General features: G+C 44.7%; 1 protein-coding gene and 1 long non-coding RNA gene across 2 annotated transcripts in view; one reads left to right on the top strand and one right to left on the bottom strand.

The window, feature by feature from the left end:
* Positions 1–1,244: 1,244 nt before the first annotated feature.
* Positions 1,245–8,651, bottom strand: LOC138684602 (uncharacterized). Its single transcript, XR_011323851.1, has 2 exons — positions 8,138–8,651; positions 1,245–3,639 (listed from the first exon to the last, which is right to left on the bottom strand). It is a non-coding gene; the product is annotated as an uncharacterized lncRNA (long non-coding RNA).
* A 1,824-nt stretch (positions 8,652–10,475) lies between these two features.
* CSMD3 (CUB and Sushi multiple domains 3) overlaps positions 10,476–20,240 on the top strand; it is a 760,948-nt gene continuing 751,183 nt past the window's right edge. Inside the window, exon 1 of the mRNA XM_069779925.1 lies at positions 10,476–10,825. Coding sequence (XP_069636026.1) covers positions 10,648–10,825 — 178 coding nt within the window. The 5' untranslated portion in view covers positions 10,476–10,647. The remainder of the gene's footprint in view (positions 10,826–20,240) is intronic.

Genomic DNA, 20,240 nt, shown 5'->3' with positions numbered 1-20,240 from the left:
AATTTGTCTAGATCCCTATGCAGGGCCTCTTGTCCCTTGAATGAGTCACCGGCACCTCCCAGTTTAGTATCATCAGCAAACTTCCTAAGGGTGTATTCAACTTCTGTATCCAGACCACTGATAAAAATACTGAACAGAACTGGCCCTAGAATTGAACCCTAAAGAACGCTGCTGGTGACTGGTCACCAGCCAGGTGTAACCCCGTTCACTACAACCCTTTGAGCCCTGCCGTTCAGCCAGTTCTTCAGCGCATCGTGAACCTGCTCATCCTGCAGTTACACAACTTGTCCAGAAGGATGCTGTGAAGGACAGTATTAAAACCCTTACTAAAATCCAGAAAAACTGCATCTACCGCCTTCCCTTCATCCACTAGGTGGGTGACCTTATCATAGAAAGATATTAAATTAGTTAGACAGGACTTTTCCTTCATGAACCGAAGTTGACTCTGCCTGATGATTACATTGTTCTTTAAATGCCTTTCAACAGCACCCAGTATAATCTTCTCCATAATTTTTCCAGGAGCTGAGGTTAGCCTAACAGGTCTGTAGTCCCCTGGGTCTTCCCTCACACCCATTTTGTAGACTGGAATAACACTGGCTAGCTTCCAGTCAGCAGGGACCTCCCCAGACTCCCAAGACCTTTGGCAGGTAATTGAGAGGGGTCCTGCTGTAATACCCACTAGCGCCTTCAGTACTCTGGGATAAATCCCAACAGGCCCCACAGACTTACAGACGTTCAACTGATACAACTAGTCCCTTACAATTTCAGTGTCCACCAATGGAAAGTCACTGTTCCCGCAGTCGTGGTCCTCCAACTCGGAGAACTGGGCAGCCCAAGATCTATCAGTGTTATTAAAGACTGAGGCAAAGAAAAAACATTGAATGCCTCCACCTTTTCTTCATCCCTATTTGTCAGGTAACCCTCAAGTATTGATCCAACATTCTCCTTACACCTCTTTTTGCTATTAGCATACTTTAACAAGCCTTTCTTGTTGTCTGACACAATACTGGCCAGTTTCAACTCTAACTGAGCTTTGGCCTTTCATGTTTTCTCCCTGTGTATGTGAACAACACCTCTGTAATCTTCCTGTGAAGCCTGACCTTGCTTCCAGACATCATACAATTTCTTTTTCCTCTTGAGCTCCAAGAGGAGTTCCCTGTTCAGCCAAGCCGGTCTTCTACCCCACCTGCTTGATTATACTATGCATTAATTATACTGAAACATTATATAGTGTTCATATAGTATATATTGTATTTTGCTATTTATTTTCCATCTTAGTCTAGACATATTCCAACATTTTACTGTAATGAAATCAAATGAATTATTTTGAGTAGCCTTTCAAATATTTGACATTATTTCCAACATGTTTTCTTGAAATAACTCTGAAATATCTACAATTAAATTGAACTTGCTCCATTTAATGACTGTAGAGCTACTAAAGATTCTTTTACACTCACCCAAGTTCATTGTCAATTTTTCAACATATTCAATATTCAAGGATCTCATTATTTTCTTTACTTGTAGCCCTTCAATGTTTCTAGTGCAAATCTTATTTCTCATTTATTATAAAATATTTTGATGCCGCTTACTGTATCTCTAAAATACTTTTGCCAGAGACTATTAGGATTTTAGACAAGAAACTGCTTGCTTATAAATGAAACAATTTTCTTAAAAAGACAAATAGACTGAGATGCATACAGTCATACATTCAGTAAGACAATACACTACAGTCCATTTTTCTTTGTTTCTATAATAATGACAAACACATATATGGATAGACACTATGTCTGAAATAAAAAATGCAACTGATTACTGTTTCAGAAAGGTAGCTAACACCTTCATAGGAAACTAGAATTCCTAAGGCAATAAAAATAAATCAGAAGAAAAAAATCACAGGAACTTGATGACAGAAATTGTTTATATGTGATAAATTGGCACAGTATGCAAAATAAAAAATTAGTGCCTCTGGATAGTAATACTGTACGTTCTATTTATTGAAGTACTTAATTCTTAATAACTGAAATTGGAGGCCTTAGAACAATAGTTCATTTAGTCCATTCATGCCAATGGGTAATGTTATACATTCTATATTTTCATGTAAAAAACAATAATCACAGAACAGTTTAGAATCAAAAGTAGTGTACATACTATGCCAACAAATTTTGCTACGCATCAAAACAATAAATAGGTAAGCAGCAGAACATTCAAGAGCATCAAACTAAGCAAACTATAGATGCATAGTGCTGAAAAATGCAGCCCACCATCTGAAATGCAGACAAGGTTCTGACCAGCAAATTGTCAACAGCTGATTGGTCCCCTTTATCTTCTTATCTCTCCATTTTTGCACATTTGTTCCTCCCAAAACCACCCTGATCCCTTCATTTCCCCACCTTTGGTTCCTCCCCTAAACATCCTATAATAAGTCTCGCACAATCCCAGCATGCTCTTTCCCTGCATCCCATAATGAGCACTGTCCCCCAGGGCAGGGACCCCCCAGTCTGTGTGGTGCCCCGGAGAACACCCCCCCAGGGACTCATGGTGCTGGGTCTTACCTGGCCTCTGGGGCTGATGCTCTCCTGGGAAAGCCCTGGGGAGGTTGGGCCAGGGGGTCATGTCTCTGTGCTCTTCTGGGGGAGGGGGGTGAGCTTTTTATCACATACCCTAATCCAGGTCAGCCCAGATCTGCATTTCAAGCTGCACAAAAAATTACAGCATCACCACATCACCACTCATTACTTTAAGTTCATCATTCTCCAAGTGATACATGATGCCCATACAGAAAAAGAAGCAAGCAACAGAGCTGGTTGTGAAATGCTATTCAAAATCAGCACCGATATATTCTTTGCTGTAATACTGCACTCGGCTAAACAGGGGAAGGGATTCAAACATTATAAATCATTTGAGAGTGGAGTACAGAGCGAAATAGATAGCAAAAGGGTCTAGCTATGTTCATGCATACCAAATATCTAGCTGAAACAAAATAGCCTGAAACTAGTCCAATAATCTCTTCCACCCACTTTCTTTAACCACCCCCAGCTTCCGATCAATGTCTAACATTAAATAATGCAAACAAAAGTCTGAAATATTTTACTAGGCTACCTTGAACACTCTGAGACAAATTAATAATGCAGTCACGAATCAAAATTAAATCTCAGCTGTGATATTTGTGTTCATCAGATACATTTAAGTTCCATTTTTGCCTGTCTTTTCTTCAAGATTAAACACTCACCACCAAAATTTCCTAACCTACCTGTGCTTTTATAACCTCAGCATAGGGCATCTGAAAGCCATCAGTATACTTTAGTTGCATATCCAGAAATATGTCTCTAAACCAGGTTATCAACTCTGTCTGCAATGTCAACAGTCTCTAAACTCTTACATGTTCATTAAAGAATATATGGCAGGCAGATAGAACGCCAGTCCTTCTAGGTATAAACTACTTATAAATGTTCATTATATAATTTTCAATCTGAAATTAGAGTCAAGGTTACCAATATTTTACAGGCTTAGTTTTTCTACAGCTCCATGCACAGAATTCCTGTTCAAGCCAAGGAGAATCCTTCATGCAGAATAACAGCAAAGCAGAGGCCTTCTAGATTTGTTCTCCTGCAGATGCCGGAGGATTTATATATGTAACTTCTGTAAGTATCATCAAGAATAATTAATTATTAATTTTATATCTACAGTGCTTATCTTCCCTAACATTCCAAGAACCACACAAAGACATTAAAAACATTAAACATTAAACAATGCAGCAGATAATACAGATAAAAAACAGTCACATAAATAATTAAAACAGAATCTGAGATGCAGTAGAAACCTTTTTTCTATGAAGTATTCTTTTCACCCCCTGGCTAACAAATAGAAGTTTACTAAGAAAATCTACACTCACCAGTGAGAATGCATTTCAGATTTGCTCAATGAAGAATGAGAGTACATGCATTGCATCTGATTACCACTGAATGACAGTTAAATAACTGACATGTTTAATATACCTTTACTATGTCTCAATCTAATACAAACAGGAAAGGGGAACTTGGAAGGATGTTTTAATCTCCCCCCACCAGCCCACCCACTTTCCTACCTACACAATCCACTAAAAAAAATGAAATCTTTTTTCTTCCTATTTCAGCACCTCACCACCCTTTCTTGATTTCTTTTCCTTTACGTACAGCAGTAGTACTATTATGACAGAAGGATAATATTTGATGCAATTCTGGACAATTCTCTTTTGTTTTTTACTTCAGTGATAAAGCATAGCAATTTTCTACCATGCTTTTTTCCCCCCAATTTTTACCTCTTCTTTTCTTTTGTTCTACTGACACTACATGCAGCTGTTCCCTGCTATGGAATTTCCCTTTTTTATGTCCATGGTATCCAGAACTCCAGGCGATAATCTGTCTTTAAGTATATAGTAAATAATTGTATTTGGTGCAAGGATCACACTAAATATCTTTTCTAAACTTTTGCTATTCAAGCATCCCTTTGGCAAGCTTTCACTGCGCAATGTTGTAATGTATCACATTCATGAGCTTGTTGGGAGCCACTTACGTATCTCAACAAAGCAGTGCGTTGAGCAGAATAAACAATGACGTCTTTGGTCATGGATCAAAGGTCCTAAACTGCCAGATCTAAGGGGTAATACAGCTAGTGTTCAAATAGCAATTTGAACATATACCACTCAGTTACTAAGGACAGGTGAATCAAGATATAAATTCTGCCGAAGCTGACAGCGTAACACATCTTAGTGAGCCTGGCCTCACTGCACATACCATGTAAAAAGTCATTCTGTCTGTGTAAAGAAGTCAGACACTTCTGATTTTCACACACCCTATAGGATTTCCAAATCATCAAACTCAAACTCTGCTGACCAGAGATGAGAGAACATTACAGTGGTGACAGCTTTTGCTGAGAATGTCAGTTGGCTAAATCCCAGACAAACACAACTACACACCAAGATCATCTTGACTGATCATGACTGATACAATAACAATAAATTTAGTCACTAAGATATGCAAAATCTGGTAGCAGTAGAACAAAACTAATTCCTTGAATTCCACTTGAAAACTAAGTGTTATATAGTACAATATCTAAATCAGGAGATGCTGCATAAAATAGAATTGCATGCTCTTTGTTGTCTCCAAACAGATTTCAGATGTGGCCTCTAGCACATGCAAGAAACATTTAATAGGGAGATTAAAACATCACAACTAATTGTGATTATGAAACATATGATCTCTGTCTCCCTGTGAACAGTGTATCTGAAAGAAATATTCCTTTTTTTCCTTTGTTCAGGGGTGTAAATGGGTACTCTTGAATATTGCTATCTGGTTTTCTTGAACAGAGATATTTTGTGCTAGAGGCAGCTTAGAACCTTATTTATGAAAACTCAAGTTAAAAAGTAGTCAAGAGGAGGTAGGTATTATAGCACCTTTCCCTCCAGCTATTTCCATCACTAGATTTGCTTTACTGCATCTTTGTTTGCATTGTATTATACTTGATCTTCATGCTACAGCTGTATCCTGTACTGTGAATATGCAGCAGTAACATCAGCACACGGTAGCACCCCAACATTTGTGGAATGACCCCTACCTCACTCTTTCCCATCCAAACTTCATTATCTGTTTCACACAAGTAAAACTGTTCTACTCTGAGTAAACAGAGGTAAGGAGTGAAGTGCCACCTCCCTGGGGATGGCACAATGGTGTCCTCCTCTTTGTGACCTCCCCTGAAGGATTCCAGCACACGTTGAAAAGCGTAAGTGAGAAAATGGAAGTTTGGGAGTATATTTGTAACATTCTCCTACTGTTTTCAAGGTAAGAGAAGAATGTTAGGGCGCACCAATGGAGGAGTAGACAGTTCAGGATCCTAGTTAGGTCTGACAATCATATTTGGGTTTATAACCAGATGGACTAAGTTACAGGAATTCAGAAAATTCCACCTTCTGCATTAGGTCACGATGTTCAAAAGAATTATGTGATATGAGTGAATGAGATTTGTATCCTAAGTCAAATACGCATTTTTAAATATCACTGCCTATATGCTTTACACATGCCTACATATGCTGTCTGTGCTTGCAAGTGTCATGTATCGTATTATTCACAGTGTTATTTGTCATGGAAGACCCCACTGCATTTTTTAAAGCAAAGCAATCAGTCTATCTACAATTAGAGTGAAGTTACCCAGGGGCGAAACGTAGGAGTTATTTAAATACAGCTACCTTACACAAAGTATATGACACCGAATGAGGAATAACAAATGCAGTTGAAAATGTAGGAGGAATTTGTAATGTAATTATCAAAACTTAAATTTGATCTGCCTTGGCAAAGTGAGCAGGGAACTGTGAAGGGGGTAAATGCGAATACCAACAGTAATACATTATTCCATAGAACTGTTTTGGTGTATTTATTTCTTGGAGCTTCTGAGGCAAGGGTGCCTGCTTACAGATACTGTAACTAAGGTATCACAGCGTAGTTTACCTTATGAAGCATCCAACAATAATAGCACGAAGGAGCACCATCACTGTCAGGTCTCTGATACAGGTTTTCCACTAGCAATGCTGATATTCATGGGCCTGACAGGTCAGACATTTAAGTATCTGCCCATTTCTGATTTCAGCACATTTTAAAATTCTTGGGAGTATTTAATCATAGTGATTGACTTAATGGTCCTTGCCAAGTCACTTTCATCCTTGACTGGTACCCAAATGATCAATAAGCTTGACCATGCCAAAAGAGGAGAGAAAGAAGAGAGGAGAAAGAGAAAAAAAAAGAGGGCAAGAAAGAGAAAGAATGAGGAAGAGAAAGGGGGAGAGAAAAAACACAAAGGGAGGAAGAAAAACAGAGTGAGAGAGCACAAGAAGGAAAGAGAGTAAGAAGGGAAGAGAAGGAGGGGAAGAGAGAAAGAAGGGAAGGAGGGGAGGGAGGAGAGAAGGAGGGGAGGGAGGAGAGAAGGAGGGGAGGGAGGAGAGAAGGAGGGGAGAAGGAGGGCAGGGAGGGAGGGAAAAGTAAGAAAGAGGAGGAGGACACTATATGAATATGAAACATACAGCGTAATCTACAGCTTGAACCCAGAATCGCTCAAAAGGTTATGGGATGCTAGTATTTAACAACCACAATAAAAATGCAACATCACAATGTTTGAGGGGTGGGGTGGGGGGTGTTCTATAAAGAAATTAAAATCAATCCCTGGCATTAATTCTATCAAATGTGCCTAAAATTTGCCCTAGTCGCTGAAGTACTTTTTTAAAAATGCATCTACATTACTCGGAAACCTAAGGGTCTTTGAAAATTAGTAGGAATTTGGCCACAAAAATTCATTGGGCATCCCATTTTTAACCGTAAGCATTTATTCGTTCATGTTTAACATCTAACTGATGAGCCAAAATTTCATTTTCAGAAGCATTACAGATAACTCACAGCGTAAATCTTACTGGATGTCAGACAGACATGACTTCTAACAGCACTAAAATAAACCTCCTACACAAGTTAGGTATTGAAGTACTGAGCAATGCAATACATGAATTAGAAATAATAATAAAAAATCTAGGTCTTCAATATCTATTTCTTCTGCCCTATAACTGATGAGGTATTTACCCCAATGAGATTTGAATTCCAGAGCTGGAAAGCTTTCTTGGGCAAATAAGGGCAGAACTGTATCCCAAGCACATAAAAAAGCTGAATACTAGAAATGAGGCCATTCGTGCTATTCTGAAAGTACAAGTCTCCCTTCAGTTTTGAATCGCTCTTGAAAAATGGATTCCTGTTACATGTATACATACATGTATAAATGTAAGTACTTATATACAGTTAAGAGAGATACATTGGAATTCTTTTAATGACTACAGTAGGCAGGTTCTGAACAGAGTGATTTTTCACCCATCCCACATTACCTAAAACAGGGACCACTGAAATTTTGTCAAAAAGTTGATCCTAACATGGCACTGCCCTTAACACCAGCACAGGGCTCGTGACACTTGTGAGAACACATCCCTGAGCCGCTGCAGAGGAAGCGAACAGACCCACCAAATTTCAATTACAACAGTCACACTCCAAGACTTATGTGTCTGCAAGAGAGGGCTGTAGACAGTACACGAGGCTGTGAAATATGTACCTTTGCTTCTCCCCAGTAAACAAACCTGTATGGATCCGATGGGGCCGGTTAGTGTCAGCACTTGCAGCTAAAGATATTCTTTCCTCACGCCAGCTACATGCAGTCTTACAGCTACAGAGAGGAGTTCAGCCAGCCATACGCAGGGCCACGGTCTGCTAAATCCTGTTGGCCTCACTAAAACAGGGCACAATTGTAAGTAAAGGTGGAAGGCAGGCACACACTGCTCACCCCTACACCTGCATGGGAGCAGACTCATGGCCATGCAAACTCCTCTTTTGCACTGTGCTTTGGGAGTAAAGGACAAATCATTACCTCTCCAGATTCCTTCAGCACTATCTTCTGTGATACTGTGGTACTACTGCATATATATGTATAATTTATATATACACAAATATATGTCCATACCAATTCCTGTATGCACCTACACATACATAGAAAGCCTCACATCACATCTCCAGCCCTGTTGAAAACAGTTCCTAACCAGTACACACCTTTCCACAAACGCACGCCAAGCACATGCAAAAACCACGCACGCTGTTCAACATGGGGAAATGCAAACCCCCGTGCAGACACGCATGCAAACATCCACGCTTCGTGACTGCTTGCCAAAATCTGCCAGCTCACACACTCGTGTACATCAGCGCTTCACTTCAGATTATACTCGTGCACTCACACACACGCACATGCGCGCGCACGCACCATATGCACACCCACGTAAAAACAAACACATGCAAACCTGTATGAATGAACACATACCCGCACGTGTGCAAGACCGAAGCACGTGTACACACACAGGCACACACACTGATGTGTACGAACACATGCACATGTATGCACGCACACACAAAACACACGTACACACAGACTCACAGGAACAGATCCATGCACACTCTCACACACACACGCACGCACATACACATAGAACACGTGTGCACACACACATGCACTCGCATGCAGAGAATCACACAAGCACACAGATGCACACACGCAAACACACGCACTCACATACACACAGAACTACACGTGCCCACGCTCACGCACACGTGCACACGTGCACCCGCACTCAACTCGACAGCACGTGCGTGCGCACAAACACACCCGCACAGACACACCCGCACCCAAACACACGCTCACCCGCGCGAAAAACGCACGACGCACGCACCAACAGGAGCGGGCCCTCCCAGACGCGCTCGCACCCTAGGGACGGTTCCACACGCGCACGCCCCCTCACGCAGGAGAGTGCACCAGCCCACACGGACACCTGCAACACATCCCCCGCACACCCACCCACGCGCGCGCCCCCGCACCGCAGCCGCCGCTCGCCCGCCCGCCCGCCCGCGCACTACCCTCAGCGGCGGGAACCGCCGCCCCGCGCCCCTTGTCGCGGCAGTTGCGCCGGGCGGAGGGGGGGGGGAGCCGAAAGCGCGGTCCCGAGCCCCGCGAGGCGGGGTCGGTGCCGGTTCCCGCCTCCCCGGCCGGCAGCCGCCTCTCCCCGCTCAGCCGGGGCTCCCCCCGCCCCCCGCGCAGCGGCCACGGCGGCGCGGCCGCTAGGTGGCGCCAGCGCTCTTCCTGGCGGAGCCGTGGCCGCACCGCCCCCGCCCGGCCCGGCCCGGCCCGGCCCGGCCCGGCCCGCCGGGAGCTGCCGCCGCCGCCGCCCCGCCCGCCCGTCCTCCCGCTGCGCGGGGCTGCGCGGGGCTGCGCGGGGCCGCCTGCCCCCCCCCCCCGGCCGCCGCGGCAAAGAGCCCTCCCAGCTGCGGGCACGGCTGCGGCCGAGCTCTTCGGGGAGCGGGGCTGTGCCCGCCGCGGCTGCCCCCCGCCGCCTCCCCGCGCCCGCGGAGACCGGCCTGTAATTAATGTCTCCGCGCAGAGCAATTAGCCTGCCAATCCCCTCGGAGACGCACATGCGGCCGTGCGAGCGGTGTGCCCGAAGGCGCGCGCGCGTGTGTGTGTGAGTGTGAGTGAGCGTGAGTGTGTGCCGGCGGTGACGACGGCAGCCCCCGAGCACCGCACGTGAATTCTTAATAACGAGGCACTGATCGTTTCGGCGAGCGGCGGCGGGATGGATGCGCCCCGCCGTGTTAGCTGCCCGAGGCTCCTCCGGGAGGCTGGGGAGACCGCGCCACTCTCTCTGCCGCTTCCCGAGCCGTTCTCCTAGGCTGAATTGATCCTCGCGGGGGAGCGGGGGGGCGGGGGGAGAATCTCAATTGCAAATACTGTTTGGAGTTTATTCGAGAGAGCGTCTGAGCTTTAAGATGCTCCTCCGTGGCTCCCGGTGGATGCTGTAAGGAGCCAGGATTGTGGTGGGTTTCGGCTGCGCAGGGAGTTGGGGTAGCGGGGGGGTGGGGGGAAGGAAAAGACACGATCGAGAGTAGCTGAGACTTTGTGCCCCCGTTGGAGAGATGGTTGAGTCCTCGTCAAGGTTGCTGTGGTATCCCAGAAACACCATTCACTCCGAGCTGTGACCGCGCACCATCAACAGCAACAACTCCGCTGCGCCTGGCCAAGGAATAGGAATTAGGAGCTCTCGAGAGTAATATGAAAGGGATCTGCAGAGGGGAAATCCGTGCAAAGGAATCGAAATTAGCAGACTTTTGGGAAAGGGGATGTACTAAATGTGGCCGGCTGGACTTCATCCTGGTGAAGAAAATGGAGATTAAAAGTGGATTTACATTTTGGAACCTCGTCTTTTTATTGATGGTTTCGTGTGTGAAAGGTAGGGTAGTATTTGAGGGGTATATTTTTAGGGGTGCGTTTGCTCTCGGTCAGGGCGTTGCAAGCTCTCGCCTTATACCAACGTGTATTTCAAAATATATTTCTCTCTTATTTTATATTTGTACCCTGGGCACTTTGCAATGGAAAGATATAAATGATCGCTAAAGCGGGGAGGAAAGAAGGAGTTGATTCAGAGCTCTCTTCCGAGATAGGAAATGTATTTGCTTGCCAGGCTTGGCGTTCAATGCAGTGACTGAGCTGGGGCTCAATAAATATTCTTGCAGTATGCTCAAACGGAGACGTGAGTTGGTTCATATAGCCTCTAACTAGTGTATATTCAAGCAAATCCCACCGGATGACTTTTCTAAGGTGATGATGATGGTAGTGTGTGTTTGGGGGGGGGGGTGTTACCTACATTTCTGGTTTTCGGTCGAGCCACGAGCTCTTTGCGGGAATGCCTGTATCGATGCACTTATTAGTTTAACCCGTTGCGTGGGGAAAGTTACGGAGGAGCCCAGCGTGTGCGTAGCCGTCTCACAGCCCGAAATGCGCTTCACGCTCAGCTGTTTGTATGCATGCAGGGCTCCCTGGCTGTCGAGAAGGTACGTTAGCAATTCAGCCTTGAAGGCATGGTCTGCCGCTGGGTGCAAAGATCGACACCTTTTCTCTTCCCTCCTTTAGTCCCTTTTCCCTGATGTACGGGGGGGGCGGGGGGGGGGGGCGGGGTGGGTGGGTTGGGAGGTTTTTTCTCTTTTTTTTCGGTGTAGGGGCTATTTTGCTTTCTTCCTGCTTCTGTGTTCATGAAAGGAGAGCAAAAAGGAAGCCTCTAGTTAGCGGCATAAATATCTTCACTAAGTCTGTGCTTGCAGACAGTTAAGGGAAATGCTACATGCAGAGAAAAGAAGAAATATGTGGCTTGAATAATGTGCGCCTTCAAAATTACACAGGCATCGCTAAACGGTGAAGTGCTGATCCCATCACGCGTGCCTTCAGTAAAAGGATCTATTCTGCAACTCCCCACAGTCGGCTGCCTACCCGAAATAATCTCCCCTTGTTTGTGGCCAGTGATTAATACCTGATTAATCACCCTTTTATCCCCCTCCTCATCATCATCCCTCCTCCCCGCCACACTCATACATTTCCAGAATATTTAGTAGACATTATCGATCCTCTCCGAGTTTTTAGACTTGGTTATCGCCTACAGAGGTTGCCTGCACGGGTGGCAAGGAGGTGTGTTGCGGGGGGGCGGGGGTGGAGGGGGGGCATTCAAAGGCGTGCCTTCCCAAGCTGGCTCTGCCTTGGATGAAACAGTTTATTGTAGAGCTTTGCAGCTGCTTGTCCCCCCATTTGCATCGCGTGGAAAAGATAACTCGTGTTCCACGGAGAGGGTGTCGAGGGCTTTTACCTCATCCCCCGTTATCCCGGCGCGGGGGATGGAAGGGGAAGGGGCTTGCCTGCGGCGTTAACGCGCGTTTTCGTTCCAGGCAGCCTCCCTCCGCTTGCATCTATTGAAGCGAGCTGCTCCCTGCGCTTTGCCCCGTTCTGGAGGTCTGCGACCAGGACCGACCCGGGGCTTCGGGGGGCATTTCCTTGCCCCGGTTCAGCCCGCTGTCGTTAACGCGTTCCCGGTGCCGGCTGCCATCGTTGGCAAGTCACGGGCTCGCTGCCTGCGAGGCGCGCCGTGCCGCTCCGCGGCGCGCAGCGGGCGCGGAACGGAGGCGCCGGGGCTACCGGGTGGCTCCGGAGCTGCTGCCGAAGCAGCTGCTTTGTGAGCAGGAGTCGCGGGGCGGCAGCATCCTACAAAATTCAGGACTCGGGCGGTTCTCCCCGCGTCGCGGTGGCCGCGGGAGCGGTGCAAGTTTCCACAGCACCTGTTGAGAAGCCGCCTCGCTTGCCCTTGGGGGTGGGAGGAGGAAAAAACGCTGGGTACTGAGGGCAAAGCTGGCGTGAAGCACCTAAAACGGCCCAAGAAAAAGAGAGAAAACGGGCTTTGCGAAACTGGCCCTTTCTCTTCCTGCCCACGTACAGTCCCAGGGACATGCTGCGAAGCTGGTTCCTCTCTATTGTCAGGGCCTGAGCTTCCCAGGTGTTGACCCCAGCAGTTTCCATAGACTTCCCTCTGACCGGGGGGTACTCCCAGCAACTGCAAATCCGGTAGGTCGGGTTTTACACCCTGGGTGCGGGCTCCTTCAGGCAGCCAAACTCCATAGAGCTGGCTTAGGCTGAATGCAGCACTGCATCTGTTCTGGGCGTTTATATTTAGTTCTCTCCCCACTCTGTGAATGAATACATTTTACCTTGATTTATATTCCCATTGTGTCAGCACACGCTTCAGCTCCCAGAAACCTTGGCAGAGGCAAACAATGAATGAATACCTACCCATTTAAAGCATTCCAGATGTTGGGAGCAAGGTGACTCCCCAGATCCTGCATCTGCTCTACCATTGCCTGGCAAGGCCTTTTCACCACACCCCACCTCCGCAAGCTCTAGCCCATACCCTTCCTTGCTTGATCACCTCTACTGAATAGTCCAGCACCACATTGTACCACCCAAACTGTTGCTGAGGTTCCTGTCATCCAGACCCCTTCCACAGCTTTGCTTGATATCTGCCTCTCAGGCCCTTCCTGCTTTTGTCATCGTCCTGTCACCATTTCTCCAGTCTCGATCCACAGCTATCCCACTGTTACAGGTGTCAAACTATCCCAGGGTGCTTACGGAGCCTTGTTCATATCTGATTAATTATGCGCTTCTCGTATATATCCATATAGACAAAAAAATTCTCCACGTTCATCTATAAATTTCTGCCTCTGGAACCTTGCGACAATACTTGGGAGGGTTTAGAAAAGGGAGAAGAAAGGAGAAAATGGGAGGAAGGAAATTATCAGAACTGCTGGGGAAGGGGTGATAGGAAGAGCTGGAGTACAGAGGAATTGTAGTTTCTTCAATGACTATCTAACTGCTTATGCAATATCTCATTATGCCGCGGATCAATCTCCAACAAAATCTTTCTTGGATAGACATGGAGGAAAAAATCAAAGAAACGGCAGCATTGAAAAGCGAGAGAAGGCACAGGAGGCATTAAAACAAACAAGCAACCAAACAAAAACCCCCAAACATTTAGAAAATACCAAGTAGGGTGATTCCTGGCCAGCTGCAGGGGATGATGGATCCTGTGGTCTTCCCTTTAGATGTGCAAGACACCTAGGAAAGCTCCTTCCCCTTCTCCCTCACCCCCACACCCCCACACACGCCTGGGAGAAATAAGAAGAACCATTTAGGCACGGGAAATACAAACCAAGCTTGGAGGAGCAGGGAGTGGAAACCTCCACCAGCCAACTCCCTTACAGAAAAGGGAGGAGAGGGGATTAAAAAAACCCCAACCAAACAAAAAAAAAAAAACAAAAAACCTAAAAATGAAGCAGCATCAGTGAGCTTTTCCTCCTGGGATTTAAGAGAGAAATCACTGATACCTGCACCCCTTCAGTTTGGCACGTCCCTTCACCAGAAAAATAACAAACTAGAAAACGCTTCAGATCTGTTTGTGGAAGCAAGCCAGAGAGGAAATCAGGTGAAATGGCCAGAGACCACAAGACTCCTCCATCTCTTCTGTTTAGCTGTTGCTCTGAGGCAGAGAGCAGAGAGCACCAAGGTCTGCTCTTTTGTCTGCCTGGCTAAAACGAAGCTTTGCCTCTGCTGTTGTTCCTCTGTTCCCCTGTTGCAGTTGTGACAAGCGGAACAAGGGCAGCTTTCAAAATAAAAGGGAGACGAAGCAGTGAGATATTAAACGGCTCGTTGACAGAAGAAGGGATGAGAAAATGGAAAAGATTTCCATTTCCACTGGGGGGTACCTGGCATGTGGAAATATCGAGCAGGGACAAAGCATGCCCTGCTTCTTTCAGCCACCTCTGCAGTCTCCCTTCTCCCCCATTCCCACCTCAGCCCCGCTCCCTTCGGGCTCCGCCAGCCCCTCCCCACAGCTTCCTTCTCAGTCACTTGACTTGTGGGGTTACTGGTGTCTGGCTTTCCTCGGGGGGGCACGGGTGGTCGCAGCGAAGTGCTCGCTCTGTCCCCGAAGCGGAAACGCCTGGGCGAGGAGCAGTGGGGTCGGGTTTCCTCAGTTCCAGATGGTCGCTGCTGCTGCATCTTTGTGTGCGTGTGCTTGTGCGTGTGCTTGTGCGTGTGTACGCACGCAGGGGTGCAGGGAGACACTGACTAGCGAAGGGACGACGTCGCCCTTCCTTTTCAACTCCTCCGCACACGCTCAGCTCCTCTACGGTGCCTCTTTCCCATCAGCTCCCGCAGACCACACGGGGCTCCTGTGCACAGCACCTAAGCGATTTTTCCCAGCTACACAGTTCTGCGGGGCTGCAGGCAAAGTTACCCTCTCTCACCCCCGCCCTTCTCCTTCAGTTCAGGGCTAAACCAAGGCTCTGCCATGCCCCCGCTTAGCGCACGGCTCCTCCTCCTCCTCTTCTGCAGGGGAGAACGAAGAAACACGCGTCCCCTCGCAGCAGCAGCAGCAGGGACCGCTTCTCCTTCCCCTGCCCGGCGGCCTCAGGGACCCGCAAAGGGCACAGAGGAACGTCGCCCGCAGTCTCCGCTTTTTCATTGCGAGAGGCAGCAGTCGCAAGGCGGAGCCGGCACGGAGCGGCGGCAGCCCGCCGGCAGGCTCCACCCGCGCCCGGCACCGGCACCGGCACCGGCACCGGCACCGGCGCCGGCTCCGGCTCCGGCTCCGGCACCGGCCTCAGCAGCCGCCCGAGACCCCCGCACCTCCTGGGAGTCCTTCTTAATACACTCTTCCGTCGTTTGCCTTTGCTCGCTTTAGCTCGGTGACTCCTCCAAGTCTTTTGTTTGCAAGTCTGAGGCAGCGTTAGGGTGGGTGGTTGCGGTATTTTTAAGATACAGAACTAGCCCCTCACTCCCTGAGCGCAATGAGGCCGTTCCTCGCGGGAGCGGGCTGGGGGCTCCAGGCAACCGCACAGGCTGAAGAGGGACAGGTTGTATCTTCAACTCCCGTATCGACATCCCGACTTGTAAGCACCAGCCCCCGAGACATAAAGAATTCTGTGGATGTGCTTTCAAATCCCTCCTTTCCAAAACTCCTGTGCAATAAACGTAGTAGAAACTTGTAGTCTACCTGTTTTTTTCCCTTGGGGGTTTTTGTGGGATTTTTTTGTTTGTTTTTGAGGAACAAATCAAGTAGGATCAATTGCCCATCTAGCGTAGTGCTCTTTATCTCCAATGGTGACTATTAGCAGTAATCTAGGGAAAGATAGGAGAAACAGCAAGTACAGAGACACTAGCACATTATCCTGGATTTCAGCAGCCAGTAGTTTTGGGTCTCCCGAGCTAGAGGCTGCTTTGCAAACATCATGTTTTAAGAGGCATGGACTGGCCTGTGCTCCATCACTTGTCTATTCTCTCTCCTTCTGCTGCCCTTGCCTTGCCTTGCCTTGCCTTGCCTTCCCTTCCCTTTATACCATTGCATTCATATACATCCTCCACCCTTCACGCTCTGCATCTGGCTGGAAGCACTGAATAGTGTGAAAGCTTGTAAAAAAAATTGACTTTATTATACCCAGTGTTGTTGATGTGCTACACAGGTCAGCCCCCAAAATTTGAGATTTGTAACCATTGAATGCACATGGACCTAGTAAAGAGAAAGAAAAGCAGAGATATTTTTTAGAGAGATTTTAAAAGATTTTTGAAGTATCCTGTGGGGATGGTTCAATTTGCATGATTGTAATACCCTTTCAGAGAAAAGGTTATGAAGAATAACGTAGCCTTGTATCCCTCTTTTTTAAAAAACAAGTGTCTTGCATACTATCTGATTTTCAGAGGTATTGAGCATTTCTGATTTCAGCTGGGTCCAGTGAGAGCCTGGGGAACTAGTTAACACCTCTGAAGCAAGGCCAAGTGAGTCCATCGTTATAATGCTGGGGCAGAGAGAGACAGTAAAAGTCAAAGGAAAACATCTATAAAATAACTTAGAAATATATGTAAAATGTTAATTCTACAGAATCTGATAAATTGGAACTGGTAGGAGTAGGAAAGCCTTTATAATCTGCTGCAAAAATTGTTTTTCTCCTTCTCCACTAATAGAAAACTTCATTTCTAAGTCAACAGGCTTGTGACATCTCAGACTCAACTTCTTGCTGATGAGTATCATTCGGCTTGTATTTCTGGACATAAGGGTTAAGAGTGAAACAACAGAACAAAGCCCTTGTGGGAAATTAGTTTACCAGTTACTCCAAAGCAATCTCCCAGGAAAGAACAGTCAGAGAACAGACAATTTGGTCTAAGTTGTTGGTTTTTCTTAGACCCCTATAATTTTAAGGAAGCTCTTACTACACAAGATATTTGAAGAAGCAATATTTAAGTAACAAATCAAAGAGGTGTATGATAAAAGTAGTTATTACAAGGCTATAAAACTTACCTCACCATTTTGATTAAAGAATTTTCATGCTAAAGTTTATTACAAAATTCCAGAACTCTTACGTGCTTTAAACACGTGCCTTTCAAACAACTTCACAGAATGTTTCCTTCTCAATGAAACTGTACAATTTCTCTACCAAAAGAGAGAATCTTTATATTTATCAAAAATTCAAGGGACAATATTTGGCAATTATCTTGGACCTAAATAGAAGGGTGAATGGTGTGTAATGTACAGGATGTCACCTGCCTCTTAAAAAAAAACCTAGTAGTATTAGGAAACATTTAATATCTGCTTCCCAACGTCTAGCTTTTCTTCTGGGAAACTGAAAGGACAAGGATATTGGACTATGAGGAAAAGTTTTTAAAATAAACATGCACACACAGACAGACATACCAGGGTTTTGTAGATGTTTACATTCAGTTGTTTACTTTTCCTGGGCAGGTTTGCATTCATGGTCTTGCTGCCTTGTTCTTACAGATCATGTAAGATTTACTATGGCTCCATAATTCCGGCATTATAAGTGCTGAATACCGTTGTAAATGTCAAAGAAGGAAATGGTGGAAATTCATTATCTCCTTCCCAGTGTCTGAAATGTTAGACAGATAAGTTTGTAGATTTAGGAACAGTGTTAGTCAGAGAGAGCGAGCCTCAACATATTGGGGAACGACATACAAGGGATTCCACCAGGACTGGTCCTCTAACAAGACTGTATTGTCAAAAAGCAAAATGGGATGCAACCAGCGCAGACGTAGAGAGATGGACTGCCCATTTTCCCTTGGATTCTACAAAAAGCATCATAGCATCATGTATCATTTTCATATTGTATCATAGAAATGAGGTGAATAACAGTAACTAACTTAACCACAGAAGGATTCACAGGGTGATGAATTTTCACCTCCCGAGGGCTGTAAATAACACAGATTATCTTTGCAGTAGGACTAAAGGAATCTGCAGGCTTGAGGCAGAAATGACTGAGTAATTACTTGAATTATACAGATGATGAATCACTACTTCTGACCTTGAATTCTATTTTGTCTGTTTTCCATATTTACATATCTTACTAGCTTTTTATCTTTATGCATTATAACTTGCTTGGTTTCATTCTCATGGAATTGTGTATACACATATGTGTACACATACACATATAATATGCATATATAGAGGTTATATTCATATATTTGGTTATGTTATGAAGAAATTCAACAGACTGCATTGTTAGCTTACAAAGGTGCAGGTAACAACTTGAAATATATGTGCAAGTATCCATTACCTCTTAATTTATTGTGTATTCCCAATCTCAGAAGAAAGTTCTACTATAATACTTAACTGATTTCACTAACAAAACAAGAGTACAAGTAGTGATAGCTAGCAAATGTTAGGAGGAAAGCTTGATGAAAAGAAAAAAAACACCAGTTACTAAAAACACTAATAAAACCTGATCCTAACATATTAACAATTAACTGAAACAATTACTTATTCCCACTGATTTAGGAAATTGTTGCTAAATATAGTTTCTATAAAACTGGTTTTATTAGAATTAAAACCTCTAATCACGTTTTAAATACAAAAAAAAAGTATTTGTGCTATTTCATGTTTTATTTTAATACTTGTATTATCATTTAAAGAGGCTGACATATCACATCTCAGAGGTGGCTGTATTTCAGTGGCAGTTAAAATGATCCCTCTGTGATCATTATCTTCTTATAGAACTGTTTTCAGACTCAGAAAGTGGGTATCTGCAAGTGTAGTTTGGAGTCCTTAGCTAAAATAACCTACATAAATGCATAGTACAGATATTATTCTTGTTTCAACATAGTGTAGAGATGGAACTACTTGAATTACAAAACCTTTCCTCCACTATTTAATCTAACCCAGAAGGAAAACTTCACATTCTACTATACTTAGCTTTCTTGATTGCTGTGCAATTTGCTTTGGGAATCGAAGCGTAGTCTAATTAAAACTAATCTTTTAAAAGTCTATACTAAAAGTTGTGGTGTTGCTTCTGTAGATCAGCTTTGATCCAAAGGTGAATAGAAGTTATAAAACAGGATATAAAATGAGCTTCTAAACTGCCCATTGTTGAGCCCATTGAAAACAAAAGGAGAGTCCAGAATAGGACCTTTGAGAGTACATTTGCCTCTGCTTCTTTTCATACTGAGTTTTGAATTACAGTTTTCTGTACATACCTTTCATTTGACTTGGAAATATAAGTTATAACAGAAGCCATGTATTTTACAATACACCAGAAATTTTCAATAGACGTGCTCTTTGGAAAACTCACATTGCATTATAAACATAAAGATTATGAAGTAAATTGTTTATGATTCTATTTAAGTAAAATAAATTATATATTTGGATACAGTCAGAAAATGCTCTGTCTTTCTACATTTTATTGATCATGTTAGCACTTCTGGGGATCAGTCCACTAGATTTGATGTAACGGTAGTATGCTAACGAAACGTCAGCTGTAGTCCTTAAAACCATAGAGTACTCATGCTTTTTGTCAGGGCATATGCTGAATTACAGCCAATTTACAACCTGGTTTCAACATTCCTTATTAAATTTTTGTTCTCCAGTAAAACATTTTAGAATTTGCGGAAGGCTGCTAATAGCTGCAGAGGAACTGGGAGGAACTGAGAAAATAGATTTCAGTTTAGAATGCTTTCAGAGATAATTATTAATGCAATTTGGTTTTACTTTTATTGGATTATCATATATTCCAGATACATAGTAACATTTGAAAATGCTGAATTATCTAGAAAAAACAAAGCACAAAAATAACGGACTCTCCACATTAATTTTATTGTATTTATCTTCTGCTAGCACATTCTTTGTGTTTGCCACCATCTCAGAGTCTAAAAACATGTAATATACTCAGCCAAAATCACAAGAGCTAAAACATACTTGAAAACAAGGGTCCAAATCCTGACTTTTGGAAAGCCTACCTGGTTAACCAAAGGTGAAGGGAAGAAAAGAA

This window comes from Haliaeetus albicilla, chromosome 3 (assembly GCF_947461875.1).
Source record: "Haliaeetus albicilla chromosome 3, bHalAlb1.1, whole genome shotgun sequence".
Lineage (NCBI taxonomy): Eukaryota > Metazoa > Chordata > Aves > Accipitriformes > Accipitridae > Haliaeetus > Haliaeetus albicilla.
The sequence above is the reverse complement of the archived record's forward strand: the minus strand, read 5'-3'. Positions and strand labels throughout refer to the sequence as shown.